At 39.5% G+C, this 23,786-nt stretch overlaps 1 protein-coding gene across 3 annotated transcripts in view; it reads right to left on the reverse strand.

Moving 5' to 3' along the window:
* Window positions 1–2,964: 2,964 nt before the first annotated feature.
* Window positions 2,965–23,786, reverse strand: part of nat16 (N-acetyltransferase 16) — a 40,717-nt gene continuing 19,895 nt past the window's right edge. The window contains exons 2-6 of one of the 3 annotated variants that reach the window (XM_034856807.1): window positions 13,999–14,184; window positions 6,698–6,923; window positions 5,498–5,722; window positions 5,031–5,371; window positions 2,965–4,511 (exon numbers count right to left, since the gene is read on the reverse strand). In XM_034856807.1, the coding sequence (XP_034712698.1) occupies window positions 4,283–4,511; window positions 5,031–5,371; window positions 5,498–5,722; window positions 6,698–6,923; window positions 13,999–14,054 (1,077 nt within the window). In that variant the 5' untranslated portion in view covers window positions 14,055–14,184 and the 3' untranslated portion in view covers window positions 2,965–4,282. Of the gene's footprint in view, window positions 4,512–5,030; window positions 5,372–5,497; window positions 5,723–6,697; window positions 6,924–7,522; window positions 7,571–13,998; window positions 14,185–23,786 lie in introns of those variants that run through there. The other 2 variants (XM_034856808.1, XM_034856806.1) reach the window with 2 other exon arrangements.

The raw sequence follows: 23,786 nt of genomic DNA on the forward strand, positions 1-23,786 counted from the left end.
TCTTCCTTCAAAAAGCTCAGTGGCTTTCTAGCACAACATACCCTATTTACATGTGTTACATATTAATATGATACGACAAAAAAAATAAGTTAAAGAGTATATTTATCATAAGGTTATGTGAAACTTAACAGAGGGTGTATTGGATTGTGAGGAAACTAGACCTAATTGTACAGAGTATGTTTCAAAGAGGTGGAGAAGGGCTGCATATACATTTCTTCATTACCGGATAAAGACTTTCAAAAATGTTTTATCTTCCTAGACGTCTACGTACAGAAGGCCGTAGAGCACATGGGTTGTTAAGATGATTGATGCTTTTTAGTTGTTTTCTTGAAATCCCAAGAAAACTATCAAAATGAACAAGCTTTGTTTTTTCGTGATGACAAAATGAACTAAACCTACCAAATTGACTTCTCATGATCATTTAGACAAAATTGGCTATTGACAAAGCACAGAGGACATGCTGATGGGAATACATGCGCCATCAAAATGGGGAATTTCTTGGGATTCTGGGTATTAGCGGGGGTATGGGGCTAACGAGACGTTTGTGTGCCTGTTCCTAGCTTAGTCTGCCGTAACTGCGACCAGGATGGATAGATGAAAATGATCTATGATCAGCTCGCGCAAGGTCACTATACTGTAGCCCAAATGTTTCCTACCAATGGAAAACTCTCTCTACTACTAGTAATACTATAAGGAATATGTTAGGACGAAATGTTTATGAATGTAGTATACTTATGAAGTCCACACTATTTTTGAATATTACAGCTTTGACCAGCCCCAGCAGACTCTAAGCCCCTACCTATTGACAGTCTGTGGAAGGTGGACCTCCGTTCAAAGAGCTCCTAACCAAATTAGAAATAAATCTGGCAGAACATGCACCTACCATCCAGTAACACATCTATTAAGTTATTCATTTTAATTTGATACGCAGAACATAAACATGCATTTTGTTTTCCAAATGGTGTGGGAGTGGCAAAAGGTTGCAGATTTCTGGAAGCTTGTTTTAGATACTTTAAAACATAATGTCTACAACAATTTCTTTTTTTCTTCCATTTTTGTTTGTTTGTTGTTGCTTGCCAATTATGTGCTGATTACTTGATGGACATTTATGATTATATAGATTTACTTTATTTGTGATTTACCAATTTGCAACCCCACCCCCATGATTATCAAGTCTGAATCATGAGAACACAGTTTGGGTTATGTTATGACAAGATCCCAGAATAATGATTCTGTTGTCACACAGTGAATCATTAACAGAGATTTGTTAGAATAGTTTACAAAAAGTATTCTGTGATCACGAAAAAGATAATTGAAAAAATCATTACACCCATGGCCCTCTAATCTTCCATATCTTCACTTCAACCCTGGCAGCAAATGATAGGGCATCAGTAGTGACTTTCTTTGGTTACAAATAATAGGGTAAAAAAGATAGTTGTTCTCCTATTTTGTTATGCTCCCTGGAATATTTTGAAAATGATGGCCACACTAAACGGTCCATCCTAAAATGTAAATAATTACAACAAAAAAGCAAGGTCTGTTTCATTTAGTTCCCTTTTGTAAAACGTTTTAAGGATTTGACTCATCATTTATCTTTCTTCGGAAAAGAGGCCCAGTCATCCTCACACCTAGAAAATTGCATACCAGAAGAAGAAAGGGTTCAAAGTCAAGATAAAAGATGGCCAAGGCAACAGAGAGGTAAAATAGTTCTATACAAAACGGAGATGTTTTTCCATCAAAATATTTCTGTCCGGCTCAGACTAATGGTCCTGTGTTACACCCTCTATATTGGCTTTGTGTGCACGGTGCTATGGATGCTTATATGATGTCATTTTAATGCCACAGGGGCCATTAATCACTAGAGAAAACTTTTAAAATGTTTTTTTTTTTTTAAACAAACATTTTAGGCGTGCTCTGGTGCCTCTAGAAGAGGTCAAATATGTTGGTCATAACGGACTACGTGTACAGTAGGTGGAGGCCTAAGAATGTGAAGAGTATGTCATTTCCTCCACCAAGTTCATTAATTTCTATATGGCGCAGATATGCATTGTGCTTATACCATGGCCACTTAGATGTTCTTCAACAATTTTAAACCACCTTGATAGTGCCGACCCAATTATCCCCTGTCAATTCAAATTTAATCTGACTGCTCACGGAAACCCTTCGAGCTTGGGTCTCTTTAGAAAAAACTTATAAACTTAGGGTTTTTGTAAATTTTGTGATATTTCATTGGAAGTAAAATATTGATCCTACTGGTGGCATTGTGAAAAGTCAAGTAATGTCCAGAGTCATTAGGATGCATCCTCTGTCTAATGACAATCCATCCAGTAGTTAGTCAAGATATTTAAGTCTGGACAAAAGTGGTGGACCAACCTCCAGTACCAACCATTATCCCTCTAACCATGTAGTTAACATGTTGATGGACATGTGCCTGAAATTAATACGTTCCACGGCCATGGTATAATCCACAATATTCTGTTTATGTCTCTACGGTGAACTAGAGATTAGTTTGCTCTAACATGGCCAAAGCTGGTTTTTGTTTAGTCACAGGGAACACTATATTTCAAAAGGTGTTTGACAGCTAATATTAGTGATGATTAAAACAAATAAGTATATTACTGTTCATTCTAACAGTTATTTTCATTCTAATCCTTCTCCCTGCTTCATCTGAAGCCAGTAGTAAACTGCACAGTAGTTTGTTAAACATTTTCAAGCATTAGCATTTTGTTTGGCATTATGCTAGTAATCTACAAAAGTAAGCCCAGATTTCACTTACAGCTTCAGAAGTTAATAATTTCTGTTAAAATCTTATTGCAGCATTTAAGTGAAAATATTAAATTAGTAACATATATATATATATATATATATATATATATATATATATATATATATATATATATATATATATATATATATATATATATATATATATATATATATATATATATATATATATATATATATACAGTAAAGGATTTGAAACAATAAAAAGACAAAAGCTAAGACATAAGCTTGACCATAACGAAGGATAAATTGTCAGCCATTTTGGGACTGATATTCATTTCGATGACAGGCTTTGTTTGTTGTTTCTGCAGAGATTTGTTAATGATGTCCCTAAGGTAATATTATTTAATAGATGCACCCATAACATTTGAGCGATGGGATCTGTAAATTACCCCGATTTGATCCTGAACTATTCCTTTTCATTCTAACGTAGACACAACCAGTCTGTGTAATTTTAATAAAGTGCCTTCAGAGTTGTGCAGATTTAGTAACCCAACTCAGCTTGCGTATATATTTAGAAGGTTCATATTTACAGAAATAACAGAGATGAAAAGTTTGAGATGCCCTAAGGGTACTTAAAAAAAAATCTTCAAAGAATAGCATTTGCATGTTGACTGTTTTTTAGGTTTTAGGTTACATCACTGCTACCGGTGTGAGATAGCCTTCCCAAGCTCATCACTCTTATTACACATTTTCTTGTCATACGACATACAGAGGGTGGATATAATACGAAAACACTATGCAGTCATTGTTATAAAATTTGTCATAAGCTAAGAAGCTGATTTACTAAACTCTATATGTCCCTTTTAAGGCTATAGTTTGTAGTGCTGTGACATTGGACTAACCCCTAATGCAGTCCAATGAACACTGAACAACTAACACTGATGTTTTGGACCGAAAATGCACCATCATTTGCAAAAATGTGCACTGCTGACCAATTGTAAACGATCTTGAAAATGCAGCCAATTATCCTCTGGCTATTCAAATTGAGTCTGACTGCTCTTGGAACCCCTTTTCCAATTGGGTCTATTTAAAAAAATTGATTGATTTGATTATGTTTTCAAATGTTTTAACCTGTGAAGACCTCTACTAAGGGGTGTTTGTTATTTAGTCCCTCCTCTTTATATACATTGTGGGCATGAAATATTAAGTACACCTCAAAACTACAGCCTTAAAAATAGTACTAATGACTGTAAAGTAGTATCAACACCTTTGACCCCAATTGAATATTAATCTTTAAGCTAGCTGATTACATGATGTTTTCATGATTTTATGTCCACTCCCTGTATTTGATTGCGTATTGTTAAATCTAACTTGCACTCTTTGAAGTTGTTGTTTTGTAGAAACTACATTTTGTTTGCTTGGTTTCTATCTCCTCAGTACAGAGGGTTGTGTTTTTCTGTTAGGTGTAATTGAGTTGTCCATTCCTTGTTGTTTAGACCCATGTCTTCATTCTGGCTCCTTCGTCTTCTACTCGTTTCCCATCCTCCTTCTGTAACTAGACGACGTCTGACTCCACCACGCATTGCTCGGTGTACTCCTTCACCAGCTCCACGCTCAATGTGTTGCGACAGAATTCGGCCATGGCCTTCCAGAGTGGTGGGTCCAGGAACATCTGGCACATCACGTGACCCGTCAGGTTGGCAGTGTGGCGGTAAAGGTGGCACAGGAACTGCTGCCGAGCCAGGTCCAGGTCTTTACCGAACATGTCAATGTTCAGGTAATACCTGGTTAAACAAAGGTGTACCAGTAAGAAAACATTGTCTTATTTTGAAAATCATAACTTGTGCTTTTAAATGGTATGAATATCTTAAAGGAGCTATGTGCAGTATCTAATAAATGTACAACTCTGGCATTCCTAATGATACTATCAAAACGTTGCTGTTGGCCATTAACCTTTTATCTACATATTTTGTCATGTTAATTTTAATTTTTTTTTTCATATCACTGCTATTGGACACCCTTTATGCCTGTCTGTGGGTTTAATAAATATTTAAACGGTGACAAGGTGATTTCATCTTTCTTCATCTGAGGTTAAAAGCTCAATTAAATGTTTTCAAATTAGCATTTTTTTCCATTTCCTGAAGAACGTTTTTGGACATTTCAACAATTTCGACAAAAACATGCTTTGGTAAACAGCAGTTCATGTTACTAAATTATTTTACGCTTTATTATAGACAGTAATTGTCCCTGACTTAACCAGCTATATGAATTCCTTTTGGAATAAACAAAGAAAGGACAGTTACCAGTCATCTCCAATGGGAACCCTAAAAGGGAAGGTACAAAGGCTGGCCACAGTAGGGTTGGACACATCATCCACCATCCAGTCAATGTCCTTCTTCAGCAGAATGGCCATGTTACTGGGCAAAAGCTTGAATGGCTGCCAGTCTTGAATGATGGTGCCATTAGGAAGGAGCCCCTGCAGCAGGTCAGTGGTCAGATACAGCTGGTGGACAGCTGTGTGGTCAAGACGCACCGGAGGAGGGTTGGAAGAGGTGGACAAAGTGGATTGGATGTCTCCACCCAGACCGAGCTCAGACAGACGATACTTGAGGTCTTCAGCTCTGAAGCGCACCAGCAGAATACCCTGTAGAGAACAAAGTTAATGTATAAACTGGCAAAGAACTACAACAGAAAACCCACTGAGGCCAAGCTTACTTCCTGAAGCATGTTGGTCATTGACAACAGCCATTTACAATTTTGTTGCTGGTACCTGCTTGGTTATGAGGCGATACTTCTGGAAATCCTTTGGTCCAAGCTGATCGTCACGGGTCAAGCGTGTTACTTTGACATCAGGGTACTTAGATTTGACCAGCTCGCAGCAAAAACGCAGCAGAACTCCAGCCACACCCTTGCCCCTTTCCTGAGGGGCAACACGTAAACCTTCCACCAGCATAGTCTCCCCGTCGTCAATCACACACACTGACTCCAGAGCAATCTGACAAGTATCACAGAGAAAGAAGTAGGACAATACAAAATGACAAACGGTATACAGACATGTCATTTTTAAGAACTGTATTTTATTCCTGTTGCTAGGGTGAAGCAGCATGACCTGTTTTAGAAATGGGGAATCAAGGTCATGTTAATCAGAGCATGGAGCATGAGCCAATGTCTGAGTTGCGATGGCAGCAGGCTAAGCAACAAGCCAGCAGAACCACATCATCTTCAAAAAGTACATGATGTGTTTCTGCTAGAGCGATAAGGCCGAGTCCCTAAGTGCGCACTAGGATGTTCTAACATTCATCTTTATTCATGAACTCTGGATGTTGACCGAAATAATGGGGCCATGGATTCAAGCCGCCAAAAGGATCTTTCTTATTAGGGGGGATGGGAGAGGTCTTCAGGAATTTGGTTCAATTGAGCAAGTGTTAATTGTTCTTTCACGTCCACTGGTATTGGCCATGTTTCATGCTGTGAAGAAGACAAAGACATTAACAGCAGAAACAGCTCATCAGTCCTGCGAGTTCAATTAATTTTGCCGTTTCCATAGAGCTTTTCTAATGCCATTCTTCAAAATGCACTTAAGAATATGTGATTGGAAAGGTTTTGCAGTCATGACTGTAACATATTACAATTTGATAATCCCATAAGTAAAAGTGGTCTTATGTAAATGGTGTGTGTTCCTTTTAGCCAAAGAGTTGCCTACAATTAGTAGTTTTGTTTAGAGTTAGTGGGTGTGTGAACCGTGCTGCCGAGGTCTGGAGTTCTGGAGCTCTGTGTGCCGAGGCTAAGCTAGCTGCCGAAAGGACAGTAAATTTGGAGTTGCTTAAAAGCACTTTTGACAGAGCTGGGCTGAGTAACAAAAAAATAAAAGTAACTTATCCAAAAAAACTAATCTCACATTATTATTCTTAATTCTGTCTTTTTTTACACCCATAACTTTAAAAAATGTTATACTATTCATTGAACTTACCACTTTTCCTTGTTTGCGGGCCAATATGACTGTACGGTTGGTCTCCTGCAGCCAGTTGGTGTACCTAGTGGGCAGGTAGTCGAGCCCTCCATAGATGTCCTGGCTCATAGCCATGATCTCATCAAAGTCCTCTTCGGTGGCTACAGAGAACTGGAGGCCTGCCTGGGACAGCGCCTCGGGCAGCTGGAGCATAGTCAGGCTGGTATCGATCTTCATCTTGAAATAACTGATGAGATACAAAGTGGAGGAGAGATTATTGTATTTATTTTCTTAAACCAGGATTTAGGAGATCTTAAGAGCTCCTAACCTAGGAGCTCTTGACAGGTGGCAAACTTTGGGTGGTGCAGAAATTCAAGAGTGCACATCTTTAAAATCAAAGCAACAACAGGCTTTTCCAAAGATGTCTGCTTGGATAACAGCTGCTTGTGACTAATGATGTAATCACTCCAACAACAAAAAACAACTATGTCCACTCCACACAAAAATAGCAACTTAGTGCTCAGGTATAACACATTCGATCATTCATCTGCCAGTTAAAGTGATAACATGGAAAGAATAATCAAATTAGGGAACCTGTGCACAAAAGAAAAGACATCAGTATCACAGGCAGAGGCTCAATCACAACTGGATGCATAATCCTTCATGTGTTCATACCGTATGGCTCAAAAAAGTGTTTATGAAATATACTGTAATGAGTCTGTGAAAGCAGAGCAGTAGCAGTGGTAAAGCATAGCCAGACACTTTGTAACACATACTTTTCGAAAATAGGGCCTCAGTTTATAAAATCTTCATCAAGTCACAAAGCATTGCCAATTGTGATATGACCCCCTTAGTGTTTGGTTAAGGATTTGTATTTGTCATCATTTACTTGGGACTGTAAAAGAATTAGAAGTGAAATGGCTGATATTGGTACATGAGCTAATAACTAGCAGGACAGTAAGACAAAACACTGCAGGTGACAAAACATTACCATTAAGACAACTACTGACTACCACATTCTGAATCGATCCCAAAGAGCTGACCAAAGGGAAGCCAAACACAGATGACTGCAGAATAAAGACGTGCAGCAGGGGGACGTGGATGAATGGACTAGAGGGACAAAAAAAAAAGCAAGAAGGGGGGAAACAAAAACACAAATGAGCCAGGCCAAAGAGACAAAAACCGCCAAAAGGATGGGCCAAAACAGATAAATGACAACAGACACAGGAAGTGGAAGACTGGCACCCATCTTGATCCCTATGTCGTTTCCAATAAATCCTGTAAAGCCATACCCTCAACCCCCTAATCCGTACACTAATACCCTCTGATAACCACTCCACATTACAAACACTAGTATTCGCCCAGAACTTGGCTAAAGAATTTGCAGTAACAAATAAACAAGATAAAATGGAGAAAGCTGGAAACTAAATTTGTTTCATTAAACAGTTATGCCCCAAAAGCTCACAGTACCGTTATGTCATCCAGATTAGATACCTGAGGTTACATAAAATACTACTTGTGTCATTGGAGTAAGTGCACAAAATTCGGCAAGTGTTCCGGCAAAGTGCTGTTGGCGCTAACCAAATAAAACTAATATTGCTAGGAAAGCAAAGCACTGAGAAAAACAAAAACAAGATGCTTGCTCTCATGACGATTTTTTGCATTTAATGAAGTTGAGATACAATGCTTTAACACATGATGCAGTAAAGTGTCATCAACTCAAAAACAAGCTTGTGCAAAAAGAAAACATTCAACATAGCATAAGAAGCCATACATAAGAGAAGTGATACAATATGATAAGACATAACAATACCTAATAACATACAATAGCATATAGGTAGGGCTGGGTATCGGATCTCAATGTTTTTTTTCTTGTTTTTTTAAAAATATTAAGCAGATTTTGTCGAAATGACAGCCCCCCCTAGTGATCAAATGAATAAAACAAATTTGCTTTAATGTAATTGAGTATCTAAGCCTAATCCTGTCCATCTGGGACACCACGTTTTAACCCAAACCTAACCCTAACCCTAGCATGGAACATGCATTTCTTCTTTGGTTCTTTTCACCTGCCAATTATGCATTTCACTGGGAGGGAATAATGCGTACAAGGTTCACATTATCCCAACTAACCAGTAGGAATGCACTGCCATGGACATCTGGGAACCTGAGCAAATTGTGTTCATTGGAATTCAAGACCAAGCTGGAGCTACTGTTGCCACAAATAGAACCACAGTTCTTTGGACAGGAACTTAACCCCTTTGCCAACCATGCACATAAACAGTAATGATTTAATATTGGCTGAAACACTGAGGTTGTGTTTTACCACCGATGACTGAATTCCAAATGATACCCAGCCCTGGCTATGAGAGATGTCATTACATATAATGAGCAGGAGACTGCAAATTGTATTGGAAGTCCAACACAGACTTTAGTAAGCTAGCTCAAATACAGATAATGGCTAGCGTAGAAACTAAACAAATTTGCAAGCTCATGTTTAATTTACTCTGACAGATACATCTGGCCCTGTCAGATTTAGACAGATTCCCAGACCCGGCCCTGGACTGTTTATCTCACTTGGGGCAGGTTTAACGAAATCTATTTTTCCATGCATTTGTGTGACTTATGTGAACAAAATTCTTTAAAATTGTTCCTGTAATGAGTGAGAACACTGTAACCGTCTTGTTCTGAAATTTTGTGAGGTTAATTTCAGGTAGCCAGAGGTGTGGAAGAGAGGAGTGGCAGAAAGAGTTTGTTGTTTTGGAGTACAGAAAGTGTTGCTTAGTGTTGTCTAAAAGAATTTCAATTGCAAATTTCTGAATTTTGCTAACAAAATGTCACCTACACTTGCTCGGCTTTTAAAGATGTTGCCTTTAGATACAGGCAGGAGGACGTTGAGGCTAGTTGTGCTAGCATACAGATACAAACAGAACTTAAGACATACACTGCACCTTGCAGACCATCAGATCTGCAGTGACCCTTTTGATCGAGGATGAATACCGCCAATTAACGAGGAAAAGAAATCCTATACCAAAGCACTTTTTCCTAAATAAAAATGCTGTTCCAAGAGAGAGCTGTAGAATGGCGGTAAGCTAATGCTATTAGCTAAAGTTACTGTCTTGACCTAGCATTAGTAAGTTACACAAGCATTGCAGTTGAATGTCAACTTTACAATCTTTTCATAATGTAGTCAGACATTTATAATAACTATCCGAGTCTGTCAGTGGCAAAAACCGCACTTTTAGTGGATGTTTAATGACGGTCGCTACACATTGACCAACCCCATTGCCCCATAGGATTACATTACAGCGCAGTTTGCGGCTACTGGTTACAGCATCCTTGCTCAATAATCAATAATCAAAGATTTTAGTTCACATTAGTCACTTACACACAAATGTATGGGTAATATAGGGTCCAAATTAGAAAAAAAAAGAAGAAAAAAAAAAGAAATTCTCCTTTTGAGATGATGACTGATAGAGGAGAATTATGCTCACCGATTGTAGCTAATAAATGTAACCGGCATACGGCGTCCAGTGTAATGCCCCAGGCTCACAAAACTAAAATCCAACTGTCAAACTAGGCGGTGCTGATTAAATATGAATCTTATGGAATGTCCATAAGTGAGGCTTCTAATACTGCTAAATACAGGCTCCAAGTTTTACTCGACACACTAAAGCGACAACATAGGAACAGATGCCACTGGCAAGGAAAGACCATCATCCAACTATCAGACTACTGAGTTATAGGCCTAACCTGCCTGTCAGGCTGATCACACCAGTCTGGAGTTCTTCCTGAATTGACAACAAGACAGCTTTCAATTCAAGACAACACATTTATTCTTGAATGCCTTTTGCTCTAGAACTAAAGTAATTCAGACATCTGAATCTCAAAACCAGAGCCATAACCCTCACCGTGAAATGTATCATGCTACTCCCAACCAGACACAGATACAGGACACCAGGCACACACTGTGGAAACAAATTCCCCCCTTTGGAACAATAAAGCCTTTCTTTCTCTCTATATGTGTATCTATGAAGCATCAAGGAAAGTAAAGAACAACCCTTATTTTCCTAAGGGACCATTCAGTCTGGCACATACCGAGGCAGATCACTATCGCGGATGCTTTACTGCATTAGCTCCAAATTTCCCAGTTGCTTATTTTGAGTAGTGATTATGAATACAGGTTCAAGAATTGGACTACTTTTAGCTTCCTTTTCTGCATGGACCACATCTGCCCAATTGTGGACGCTTGGTTGCGAAGAAAGAGGATTACTGGGACTGAATGGGTTGAACTAACAGATGGCCACACAGACACACAGGGCAGCTTTATACTTTAGGATTTCACAATCACAATGGGGCCCTGAAGCAAGGAAGGCATAGAGAAAGAGAAGGACTGTACTAAAGTGCCACATCAAAAGAAAGAACTAGTTCCAAGCAATTAACATATAAGACATTCCAGTCTTATATGTGTAGTAAGGTGGCCAATGTGTGACAACTGCAAACACCAAGTCCTGAAAGCTTTTAACAAAGCAAAAAGGCAGGATTTCAACTGAAGTCCAGCAAGCAGAGACTGCGCAACCCAAGGAAAGTGAAGGGACCAGTGCTGCGTGACTATCAAAGCCAGTTTCCTGAGAACTACCTGAGAACATCTATATGGTGCCTTCCAGAATTCAGCTGGTAGGGGCTCTGAAAGGGTAAGGTAAACAGTGAGTTTAGAGTGTCCAATTGGCATATAGATGACAATAAAGGAGAAGGCTGAACTCAAAAATAGTACCACGTCACTAAAAATGAAAGCACAAGTGCAGGCACTTAACACCAGCTCACCAGAAACAGTCTAGCAGTCAGGTAGGATCAAAGGTGCAGCCTTCAGTGGCATGGCCAAGTTGAGAAAATCATCATGTTGAGAAAGAATCATGTTGAGAACGCTCGAGCAATGTAGCACTGAAATGCCAAGATGGGAAGTTAGTGAAGGGTCATGAGCGAGGATATGTTACAAGCCTTGGGTAAAATCCTATTTATGTAATGATAGCAATTCTGTCCAAAAAAGTGACCAAATGATGAAGGTTTTGAAAATGAAATTTATTTCAAGGTCTAGCATCCTTAACATTTTAAAACAAAGGCTTTACCTCCAATTTGTGAATACATGAGACACGTCTACAGGTCATGCTGGTAAGATGAAAAAACAATATTGATAATAGTGCTAGCTGTGGCTGCTAAACGCTACAGGAGCCCCATTAGTGTGTTGCCGCCATGCTGATAACACTCCAAAACAGAACAGGCAGTTCCACAGCGTTAGCAGTAAGCAAGTCTAACACACCAGACACATTTCAGTTGCAATTTTCTTTTTTTATATATCAAGCATTGATAGCAACACAGAATAAAATGGAAAGACAATTTTAGAGTGAAACCTTTTGCGTGCAGATAGGGTGTAGCTGTCAGACTTTACATGGATACTGATAAGTTCTGAGATGCTCAGTGCTTCATCTGGACTTGGTATTCCTGGATAAACCAGGTGTTTATGGAGAGCAGGCTCCTCTACAAGTAATGTTGCTATAACCGTGTCCGAAACCCTACCCGGCACAGGATCAATTGTGTATAACAAATGGCTGATCATTTCTTTAAAACTTTACAACACAAAATTCTGGGACCATTTTCTTTGTTTTTACTTTGTTGACTGTACGTAGGTATCTTAGGGCCCCTTTACATTACCTGTTTGCTTTTGTTGTGTGTTAAAGCACTTTAAGTCTTTTAATGCCATTAAGAGAGGGGAGACTAAAACAGAAATGCTAGACATGTTCCAATAATCTATCAATGGGCCATGTGAACTGTGAGGGCATTTGTAGTGAAAACACTGTCTGGACACACACGTACACACACACTGTGGACACTGGTATTTTTCCATCATCCTTTGATGCTTTGACATGAAGTGTCAGGCTTGGCTGGGTAGTGTGGTCCTGCCAATGAGAGCAATGCTGTTTTGTTTTTGTGTTTGTTTTGTTCTGTCCCAGTCTCTCTCTCTCATTCACACACTCATTGATTCACTCTTCTCCTATTCACTCTCTCATGCTCTTACTTCCTCCCTCTCTTTCAGCTGGCAGCGTACTACAAACAAAATGGAATTTGGCACATTTGCAAAAGACTGTTGAACTGCCATCAAATATGCCACTGCGGGCAATTGCCAGTATGCTCGCTGCAGGTTGGGGTCCGGTTATTTAGTGATGCCAGATGGGGGAGCTTTGGAATTGTGGTGTGAAAAGACACAATGGGAATGAGAAATTGGTTACCCAAAGGAAGCACACAAAGAAGCGCATTCCGTCACATGAGTTAGTTGGTGAAAGACCAACATACCCATACACAAAATAGTACCAACAATGACCACAAAGAATAGCTAAGAATCTACCAATAGTTATTTGGACTGGGTATTGCCACGGATTTCCTTAAAATCGATTTGATTCCAATTCACAAGGTCCCGATTCCATTTTCAATTAAATTTGATTCATTATCAAATCAATTTGGGATATTTCAGTTATCTATATCAATTTTGCTTGGATATGAAAGAGAATCTCTGACAACTTATGCTATAAATTGTACAAAAAACCCTGGTGCATTATTACAAATACATTTTTATTTCATTGTTAAGAACTGACTAAGCATTTACAACGGACAAAAAATTGTACAAATGCTTTCTTCAGCGCATAGACTGTACCTAAAGCTATACATTTGTGGAAATGGCCATGGCAGTTTTTCACATTCTAAAATTGTACCGGAGTGTTATTTAGCATAACATGGGTTCCTCAGATTGTCTAGTGCTACCTGCTACCAATATCTCCGGTCTAGCTTTAAATTGGAGCCCCTTAAAATCTCAGGATTTTATGAATCTGTCGGATCATTCAAATGAAGATCCATTTGCATTGTGAAATGGATTTTTTTCAACCCAGCCCTGACAGTTTCTTCTTTTTTTCCATCTACAATTGAGTTTCAGCAATGCCCAACAAGCTCTAATCTCAAAAGGCAGGTTTATAGGAATTATATAGGCCAACTATAAGTCAAAAGAGATTGTTCATTGTCATCACAAAGATCAAAATTTAGCACACCAAAAGAGGTCGATTGGTATTACATCCACTACACACAGGAGATCAAAAGCAAATATGGCATGCATTCCTTGCGAACTGGCCATTTTTGTCTCTGTTAACACACCAGATTTGATTTATTTGGAGTACGCTGCCAGCTCTTCTCTTTGTCCTCCCCCACTTTCACACAGAAAAGATACTGAAAAGAACAGAAGTCCATTGCACCTGAATAATACAAAACTCAAAGGAACACACCATGTCTTCAGTAGATTATCCTGTTGGTGTGATGAGAACATGGGCACCAAAATCATTCATGTCTCCTGGGTAGATCCTTGGCTCCAGTGCTTCATGCCAGTAGGCTCCTTGCCGACGCAAACACATACGCAAACCACTCTGTTGCGCGATAGCAGGCTCCATGTCATTTTTCCCACGCAGCCCCGCCTATACATGAAACAAACCATTGACACACAGGCACCAGAAAATGATTAGTTGGTTTATCTGTCAATCATCACTCTGTGCTTGTTGCCATGACAATAAGACAGCTGTGCGATATACTTCAGTATTGTATACTGGTTGGTTCTGTGTAGGATTAGTTATATTTTAAGAAAATGCCAATCTACCTGTTTCTGTCCATCCAACACAATCTCAGTCCCAGCGCGTCAAAAACCGAAGCTTGGTCAGGTGCCTTTGGCGTTAGTTACTAACACAAAAAGACCCCTTTATCCTCTCAGTCAGACGCAGGGGTGCTTTCAACTAGTTCCAATGTTATCCCATCCATTGTGATATTTGGGGCTCTGGATACTCATTTCACATTACATTTTACAACGTGCTTGCTTGGGACCACTTCTGCAGCTTTTTTCACCATACATGGTAAAACAACTTAGTTATAGTCAGGGTTAAAGATTGTATGTTTAAGTTACACGTACAGTAAGACATGTTCTGTGTTAATGGACCCATCCACCATCCCAACCTACCTCCTTATGAGGAGTTTCGGTCTTTCATTGTACTCGCTACCAGTGTCGCTCTTTATATTGCGTCATTTTACAGCACCGCAATCAAGCAGCTGCTATGCCTGTTGCATCCCATTCAGATGCTAAAGGGGGGATTTCTTTTGCGTCTGTATCTGACGCTGGAAGCCACTGACCAAACGAGTTGGGAGTGAGAACGGTTTGATTCATCATGTATAGAGTTTGCTTGAAGAACATAATCACAACCACTACTGAAATGCTTTGACATTTGATCTTTTATAATGTATTCTGCTCTGGTTACAAACTGAGGTAATAGCATGGTGCCAGTAGCGGGCACACAGCGTGTCCAAAGCTAATTGTTACAGTATTAAAACTAAAAAGCATTGTTGCAGCAAAAACACACTAGAAGTAAGACACAAAACATATGTCTCTCAACAGACAACTTCAATTATTAACACTTCCAGTGAAGCAGTTGTGAAAAGTAAGTGAAGTTTCTCAAGTACTTAAGTACAATTTTGAGGTACGAATACTGTACTGTGGTATTTCTATTCCACTTTCCACTATATTTCAGAGGAAAAACTTGTACTTTTAACTCCACTACATTTTTTTGACAGCTTTAATTTTTGAAAATAGAATAATAATAACAAATATAAATAATATAGTTTGTAAATAAACCTAATAAAACTAATAAATGATGGTGTAATATTATAAATTAAACTACCCATCAGTATAAAAAAATAATTAAAATGTGATCCACCTTTACCAGCATTAAAATGATGACCACACTTATATAATATATAATAATTAATCCAATAATATAATACACAGTGTTCTGAAATGGATTATTCTGCATAGAGAGTACTTATTTTGAAATGCTAATACTTTTGTACATTTACTTAAAAGGGCTGTACTCGGCATTCAGAACATTATGTCTTTCACGCATTGGCGAACGGTCCGTGAGATCCGTGTGGAGGCATATCCTGACCGCTATTTTTTCCCTCTATTTTGAGTACAGACATTCAGGCGCAGTGAAAAGCTTGACGCAACTGTCTTTGCTAGTTTTTGAATTTCCCGTCCAGCGCCAATGTCGTTTAAATAGCATATGCACCTGCGCCCATCTGGGCGCCCACGGGTGTGCTGGTCTTACAGAGAGGTGTGTTCAGGTGCATTCTTGGCATATTGCTATCTTGAGGAAGGTGCCAGCCCCACCTTCAAAGCTCGCTGGAGGAAAACATGTTCTGGTTTTTTTGCATTTCTTTAAACAAATCACAATTGTCTTGGGCGGTGCTTGGCCGGGAAAAGCTGCTAAATAGCCTGGGGAAGGAACTTGTTTGGTGAAACATGTGTACGTTTAAAAGTTGCTTATGTCGTGCCACAGAAAACTCAGATTGGACAGATAGTCTAGCTAGCTGTTTGGATTTACCCTGCAGAGATCTGAGGAGCAGTTAACAATAGTCCTCTTGAATCCACCAGAGTTTAAAATGCCAACACAAAGGAAGAGGAAGGCAGATATCCGACTTAGAAGGAGTCATGTGATCAGCTGGACAGAGATGGTGGCTTAAGGTTAAGCTCCTGGCCCTACTTTTCCAAAAAGGATTTTTTTTGGTTCCAACGTCAATATTTTACCACTATGTGCTTGTTAGAGTAACTTAAAGTAGAATGGCAATCAAGAACAGAACCCAGCGTGGCGATACGGATGCCGTTGCAGAGGCATTGCTGGAGACACAGAAAGGCTACCTTCAACCGAGTTTTGCTCAGATGCAGTCCCAGATTCAACAATAAGGTAACTGCTATCCATGCCCAGCTAGCATCTCTGACTGCAAGCCTTGCCTCTATCAGATTGGATGGGAACAACCTAAAAACTACCGTGAAAAGCAATGCAACTATTCTTGACAGCCAGGGCCGAGCTTTTCTACAGCTGGAGGTGAAGCTAGCAGATATGGAGAAAAAAAGCGCTGTATAAATTCAATTTATTATTAATATCATACAATTACATCCTCCTCAGCGAGCTCAATAACAAAAGGTGTAGCCATTTTTGTCAAACGGAATCTCCCACTTAGTGCTGGCCTCTTGGTCGGATGATACAGGCAGGATTGTGATTTCCACAACAGAATTTGGTGCCAGAAAAATTGCATTAGTGTCAGCTTATGTGCCCAATGTTATCGATGGCAATTTCTTTAATACACTCACTTATCAAATGCTAGACTGTTCTTTTATTGTTGGTGCAGAACCTAAATATTGATCGGTCGACTGCAAAGGCCACTGGGGACCAGGATCAGGCCACAAATGCTCTGACATCATGGGCCAGCAGCCTGGGGTTTATATATATTTGGCGTGCAGTTAATCCCACCTGTAAGGATTATTCCTTTTTCTCTGGAAGATATAAATCCTTTCCCAGGATAGATTTTCTTTTTGCATCCCCTCAATTATTTCATTCAATTGATAAAGCAATAAAAAGGGTCCTTTGAGCTTAAAGGGGTCCTTTGCAAGACCACACTATTCCTTTCAGGCTGCTAGACCTAGTCACCTTCTCACTATGAGATTAAGATCCAGTGATTATTTTGCAGATATGCCTGCTATTACATCCTCAGGTGGTAATGTTAGAACTGACCCTGTCAAAATAAATAAATCCTTTCAGACATTTAAATCCAACCTGTGTGAATCTGAGATTACTTTGGATAAATCCCACTGTGACAGCTGGTTAAATCAGCGTGAATTGCCTCTATTCTCAGGATGAGTAATCAGCTAATTTAGACAATTTGATTACTATTGAAGAACTAAGAGTGGCAGTACAGAATATGAAAAAAGAAAAACCACTGTCCTTTGATGGGATTCCCCCTGAATTTTATTCAACTCTTTGGGAAAGGTTGGGCCCTTTCCTTCTGGAATTCTCAAGGGATGTTAATGGAGTCTTAATTTCCTTACTCTTGAAAAGGGATAGGGATCCTACAGAGTGCTGTAGCTATCGACCTCTGAGCGTGCTTAATGCTCCCATTAAAGCAGCAGATAATGTTAGACGCCTTCTCAACATCGTTGATGCGGCGGAGGACAGTAAGACCCCAATTTCACTTCTCATTCGTGACACAATGAAAGCATTTAACAGGCTTTAGTTGCCATTTTTATGGTCAGTCTAAGAGGTGACGGGCTTTGGCAAAACTTTCATTGGTATGATTAAAGCTTTGTATTCTAAACCCTCAGCCCGAGTCTTAACCAGACGCACCTCCTCCTCATTTCCAGTTTCGAGATCCTCCCACCAAGCTTGCCCCTTGAGTTCTGCATTATTTGTCATTTCTCTGGAGCCGCTGACTCAAGCCATTCGCCATTCGACTCAAGCCAATATCCATTTGTAATGCACAGCGTTATATCTCATTATTTGTGGACAATATTTTGTTTTTTTTAGAGAACACCTCTCGGTCTCTTCCTCCCCTTCTATCATTATGCGAGGAGTATAATCTAATTATAAAAAATTTAAAATATTTGATCACAAAAAAAACAGATGTATTGCCTAAATGAGTGAAATCCAGCGCCTTCACAGAAGTGGAACATCAAGTATGTACTATATAGATACCAACCTGAAACTAAGAATCTTGTGTTTTTGTTAGTTTAGAATGAGGCCTTCATATTATACACTGGGTCTAAGTAGGGCCTTGCACATTTTAACATTACATGAAGGCCAACTTAGGTTACACTACATGCTTGGAAAGGGAGGGGTGAGGGAAGGGGTGTTAAATTGGATGCAATCTGCAACCTCACCACGAGATACCACAGAATCCGCTTGCGTGGCTAATCCAAACTAATGAACCATTAGGCATGCTATTGTATCCTCGTATCATCTCTGGCGTTCACCATTTCAGACGAAGGAGGAAGTGGGCCCAAATCTGGAGTTTTAAAGCTAGACTCTTCTCCCAAATCCTACACACAGGTCCTTTAAAGTCAACATATGCAGGATCCTTTTACTTTGGCGCCAATTGGTAGAACTCTCTAGCTGCTACCCACTACCCTCTGCATCTGCCAACTCCACCACAAACTCCCATCCTAATCCACCAACCCATCCCCACTCAAACACACACAAGCTTAAAAAACTGTACATGTAGTAAAGTTTAAGAGAGCTGAAATAGTCGCTGGAGTCGGTTAGTAGTCATTTCTTGGATTATACAAAAATAACACTATCCGACATGCGTGGGTCATAATGGACGGCAACCAATTTCACGTTAGACGCCTCAGGAGAAGATGACAGGACGACAACCTCCAAATATTTTATCTTCTCTCTTCTAGTTTGACAATGTTTACAATGTTTTCCATGTCGCGATGGTGGTGGACATTTCGGATCCCAGAAATCTGTCTTGGTTTTTACAGGATCATCTCGGGCACATTGTGCAGGTGGAGAAAGACTGCAAGGTAACATTGGTCTGTCTTTGCATGCTCATGCAGGGTTTTTCCTGGCTTAGAATGAGCATTCGGGGTAACCCATATTAAGTGGGGAGACAATTCAAAACTTAACTATAATGGAATATAATACAGTAAGGGGGCTTTTACATCAGGGACCTGGGCCAGTATCCTAGTATACATGACTCCAAAGTCCAGTTTGTTTGATTAGTGTCAACACTGCGAAACAAACATACGTTTTTTTAATCCAAGTTCTCTTGAAAAAGTGGTCTAGAGTACAGTTAGTTTGGTTTGCATCAGGTGTAAGAACCATCTGTACCAAAACACAAACGTGGAATACTTTTTGGCGTGACTACGAGGAGTTTTTAATCGGTTATGAAAGTGTCTCAATTCAATGCTGACAGGGGACGCCATAAATTCCTCTGTGCAGAAAAAACCCGGCCGCAGTAAAGGAGCAGAAGTGAGCATACAACAATTATTTTCTCAACGGCTCCCCCGGGAAGGGGGAAAGCCGCGGTTGTACTAAATGTGTCCTTTTGATGGTTGTGTTATGGAAGGTAAATGTGTTTCACAACTTCAGGCGAGAACGAGAAACCATGGGTAAACCGCAATAGATACCACAGCCTTGAGTTGTATTCCATACAGAACATCAAATGTGGTGGTTGCTCGATGACCTGAATTCAAGCACTTTGGAACTTTCAGGTCCTTACTGAAAGCGGCTTCAGTCACAATAGCCCTCCGAGCTTATTTCTATTTTCTCTGCACAGTGCTGTTTAATCTGTCCTGGTATTTTCTTCATTCGTTTCATTTGATTAAGTATCGCTGACAATTGGTCAGCAGTGCAAATACACTGGTCAAAGTTGACCAAAGTTGAACTTGTGGTGAAAGGTTTTGCACACTTCGGCCCTTACCGGTTCATTCCATTGGAATCCATTGGAATGAACTCATTTTGCTGCAGAATTTAGCATTTTGTTGGTGTGACCAGGCCTAAAAGCAGTTGTGTAAGAGGAACCCAAAGGTGTCACTCCAAGGATACTGCCAATGGCAATGGCCTTATACACCACTCCCAGAATTATTAACTGTGGGCCGATGAATTTATCAAGAGCAGATTACAATGTAGCCGTATAATGTCGGAATTTTGTAGCCTTGCATATTTTTGTGTATTTTTTTTCAGATCACTGAAGTGCTGTGAAGAAGGGCAGCACATGTTCCATGTCCTCCATGAAGACACCAAGATGCAGCAAGATAATACTTACTAACTGTGCAGGGTATAATACATGCACACCCTCACACCGCCCAGGCCATGATAGCAATGTTAGCTCAAAAACATCTTTCCAAAATGATTGATTTGAACTGATTGAACAGAATAGCAAATAAAAGAGCCAAAAAACATTTAGTGTTTACATTTCTTTTTTAATTTTTAGAGTATTATATTGCTCTTATAAGTACAATATTTAAATTCTCATTCACAGTTCTTCTGCTCGTAATGCAATGTTCTCTGGGTCCATTCTTCTTTGCCTTTGGCTGGTACGGACCTATCAGGGGCCCAGGAGATGAAGGGGTGTTTTTTTTCCTAGAAATAAAGACAGGAGATAGATAGAGAAGATATAAATCTTGACATTTGTGTGTAATTAACTAAATGAAGAAAAGAAAAAAGCATTTCTTTTCGTTGCCCTTACCTTGGCAAGAACTCTAGAGTCCGTCAACCAGCACCAGAAGAAGCATTACCCCACTATTTGAAGCGTTACTTTCTCCAAGCATTCACTGAACCACTTCAGCAAATGTGCTCAATGGTTTAAGACCTCCACCTGTACAATGCAGCATGAATAATGCGTTATCTGAGGCACTATGCATAATTCACAATGGGATCGTTTAAGCTTACAAGTTGCTGCAGTACCTTTCTAGTAAACTGCGACCCTCTGATGAGCTTTTGACAAGACATGATACCACTTTTTGTAACATTCTTCTGAATCGCAAATCACAGCAGTGAAGCTAGCAGTACTTTCAGTTTCTTTCCATTTTTGTTTTCATCATAAAAAAACCTCATCAGTTTTTTTCCCCATTACATTTCTTCATCTAAGATTGACGGATGGGCTGTAATGTAGTGTATTCAGTGCCGCCTCGTAACACACCTGTGTGGAAACCAGTTGTCATTCTTTATCTATCCACCAGGAGGAGCAGTGATTGTGGAAGCTTTACTTCCATCAGACTGCTGTAGTGTGCTCCAGCTTCAGGAGGTAGCAGACATGGCGGCAGCTGATTTTGCTGGGGGTTCATCCCCGGATGTTTTGAGTGTAGCCCAGAATGTATTTCGAAAAGTTGACCTGAAGCTGACCTGTGTCCACTTTAGTGTCCACTCTCTCTGTGCAGCTGTGGACATGCCGCGGTAGACGTGTCGCGTTTGTGCTCCGTGTATTTCTGCCATAGTTTCGGTTTTCCCCCTCTGATGTAGAGCAGCATACAGCCACTTCCCTGAACCTTCTCAAAGGTTCTCAAACAGGGCTCTGTGTCCGTCAGAAGGTCTGAGATCTACCTTATCAACAGAGCAATCACGTAATGAACAGTAGACTATGGTGAAGGTATTATTTGCTGAAATATAGTGACTGTAGTCTTGTAATAGCCAATTATCACTTTATTTTTCCCAAAATATCACCACGGCTCCAAATCACAGAGAACACAGATACATTTTGAATGTGTACAAAGTTATGAACATGAGCAAAAATCTTGCTCAAACACATCTGAAATACTACAGTCCAGGGCTTTATTCATTCATTGAGGTGAATAATTGCACTTGCACATTTAAGGAGGTTACTTCCCTAATAAAAGATGCAAAAGAGGAGGGAAGATTATGCCATGTGTGCTGATTCAGATAAAATTAGAAAAGGTGATCTACAAGACAATAAATTGTTAAAATAATAAATTAAATGTATATAGCGATTTTTAAGAACCCATAGCCGCAAAAAGCAATACAGAATGCCTGAGAGCCGTACTGCAATTTATTCCATTATCTTTTCATATTTTGAATTGTCCCTTATGTTTCCCTTTGCATAAAGATATTTCCAGCATAAACTGATTCAGAAAAACGTAAACACAAATTCACCTGAATGCAGGAAATGAAGTGTCCAACGCTCACATTTTGTGTGGGTCCCCACACAGATCTCAAATTAAAACCTTGGCCTTTGGGTTACCAGGCCAGTTATGATTAGCCCAAATGTTGGTGACATCTAACATAATAATATAACATCTACAAACTGGGCAGCTAACATAAACATACACTGGCTATCAACAAGCCAATTGCTGTTTTGCATTGCATGAAGTTTATTTAAATGGGTCTAGGCTAAGCCCCAAACCTCCTGGGAGGAAGGGAGAGAGAGAGAGTGAGAGAGAGAGAGAGAGAGAGAGAGAGAGAGAGAGAGAGAGAGAGTTTCCTTATTAAGTGGACACCTTCTCACTTCTCTTCAGGTGATCAGCTTGAATAGGAGGAACAGACGTGAGAATGTGTAAATGAGTTGGCTATTGAGACCCAAACAGATGCTGCGATTATGTATGTAAGTCTTTTGTTTGCCGTGGTGTTAAGTGTTGCAAATTGTACTTTAGAGCTTCCTAAAACCCCACTCCTGCCAGTGTTACTTCCTGCTTTTTTGGGTTAACGTTCTTTCTCAGACAGAGAATGGAGGTGTGGTTAATAGTCGGACGTATGCCATTGCCATGGCAACCGGTATGCACTGATTTGTCCGCCCCACTTTAGAGGAAGCCACCTAGTTACAGTAGCTTGGTAAAAACGGCGATATGGCACTCAATTTGATGAATTTTTTATGACATTTTGAATGAATATTAATTACTGTTTATGAGACCACAAATGGGCCAAGGATTAACAGAACACACCCAATCTCTCTCTCTCATTGGCTCTCTTCTTTACTGTCTCCAACTGTCTGCCTACTGCTGCTGCACCGAGGAGATGCTGTTTAAATTGGCAAAAAATTAAATTTTCCTTAAAAAAAAGTCCATAAAAGGGCAAACCAATACAACTGGAGACATTGCATAACTTTTTGTATAGGTATATTTATTTTATACATAAACATGTATTTCAACGATCTATATACCTACACGTAACGGATAAAGTTCTTGGTTTTTTTTAACATTCTAATACTACTTTGAGATGGGTCATTCATTTTTTGTATTGAATTTTAGCAGCAAAAGAAACAAAATGCATGCATTTAATAAACCCAACAGAACAAAAATGTCGAGAGGCTTCAAGAGAAACTGCAGTGCAGAACTCGATCTATGATCATTACAATCACTATTGTCTATTGTGTAAAGGCAGATCTGACACATAAAATAATGCGGTTTCGGTAATTCCATCTGATATTAGTGTTTTGCATGATATTGTTCTATGACTGACTAAATGTTCCTGTTGGGAGAGAACAGGTATTTTGAATGAATTATTTGATTTTGAGACATATCTGCCTTGTTTTGGTAGACATGGTGTATTGTGTATTATTGTATTCTGAAAAAGATTTGTCATAGCGATAGTAAAAAACTGTACTTTCTTATTCCCGACTCAAATGGGCTTCCATTAAATTTCCCAATGAGAACACACTTGATAACTAACCAGTGCAGAGAGCACATTCTTTAGCAGTTGTCTATTTGGGTTCTCTTGTCTAGAGAGCCGTGTGCAGAGTCAAACTC

The sequence above is a fragment of the Etheostoma cragini genome, chromosome 19 (assembly GCF_013103735.1).
Source record: "Etheostoma cragini isolate CJK2018 chromosome 19, CSU_Ecrag_1.0, whole genome shotgun sequence".
In the NCBI taxonomy this organism is placed as follows: domain Eukaryota; kingdom Metazoa; phylum Chordata; class Actinopteri; order Perciformes; family Percidae; genus Etheostoma; species Etheostoma cragini.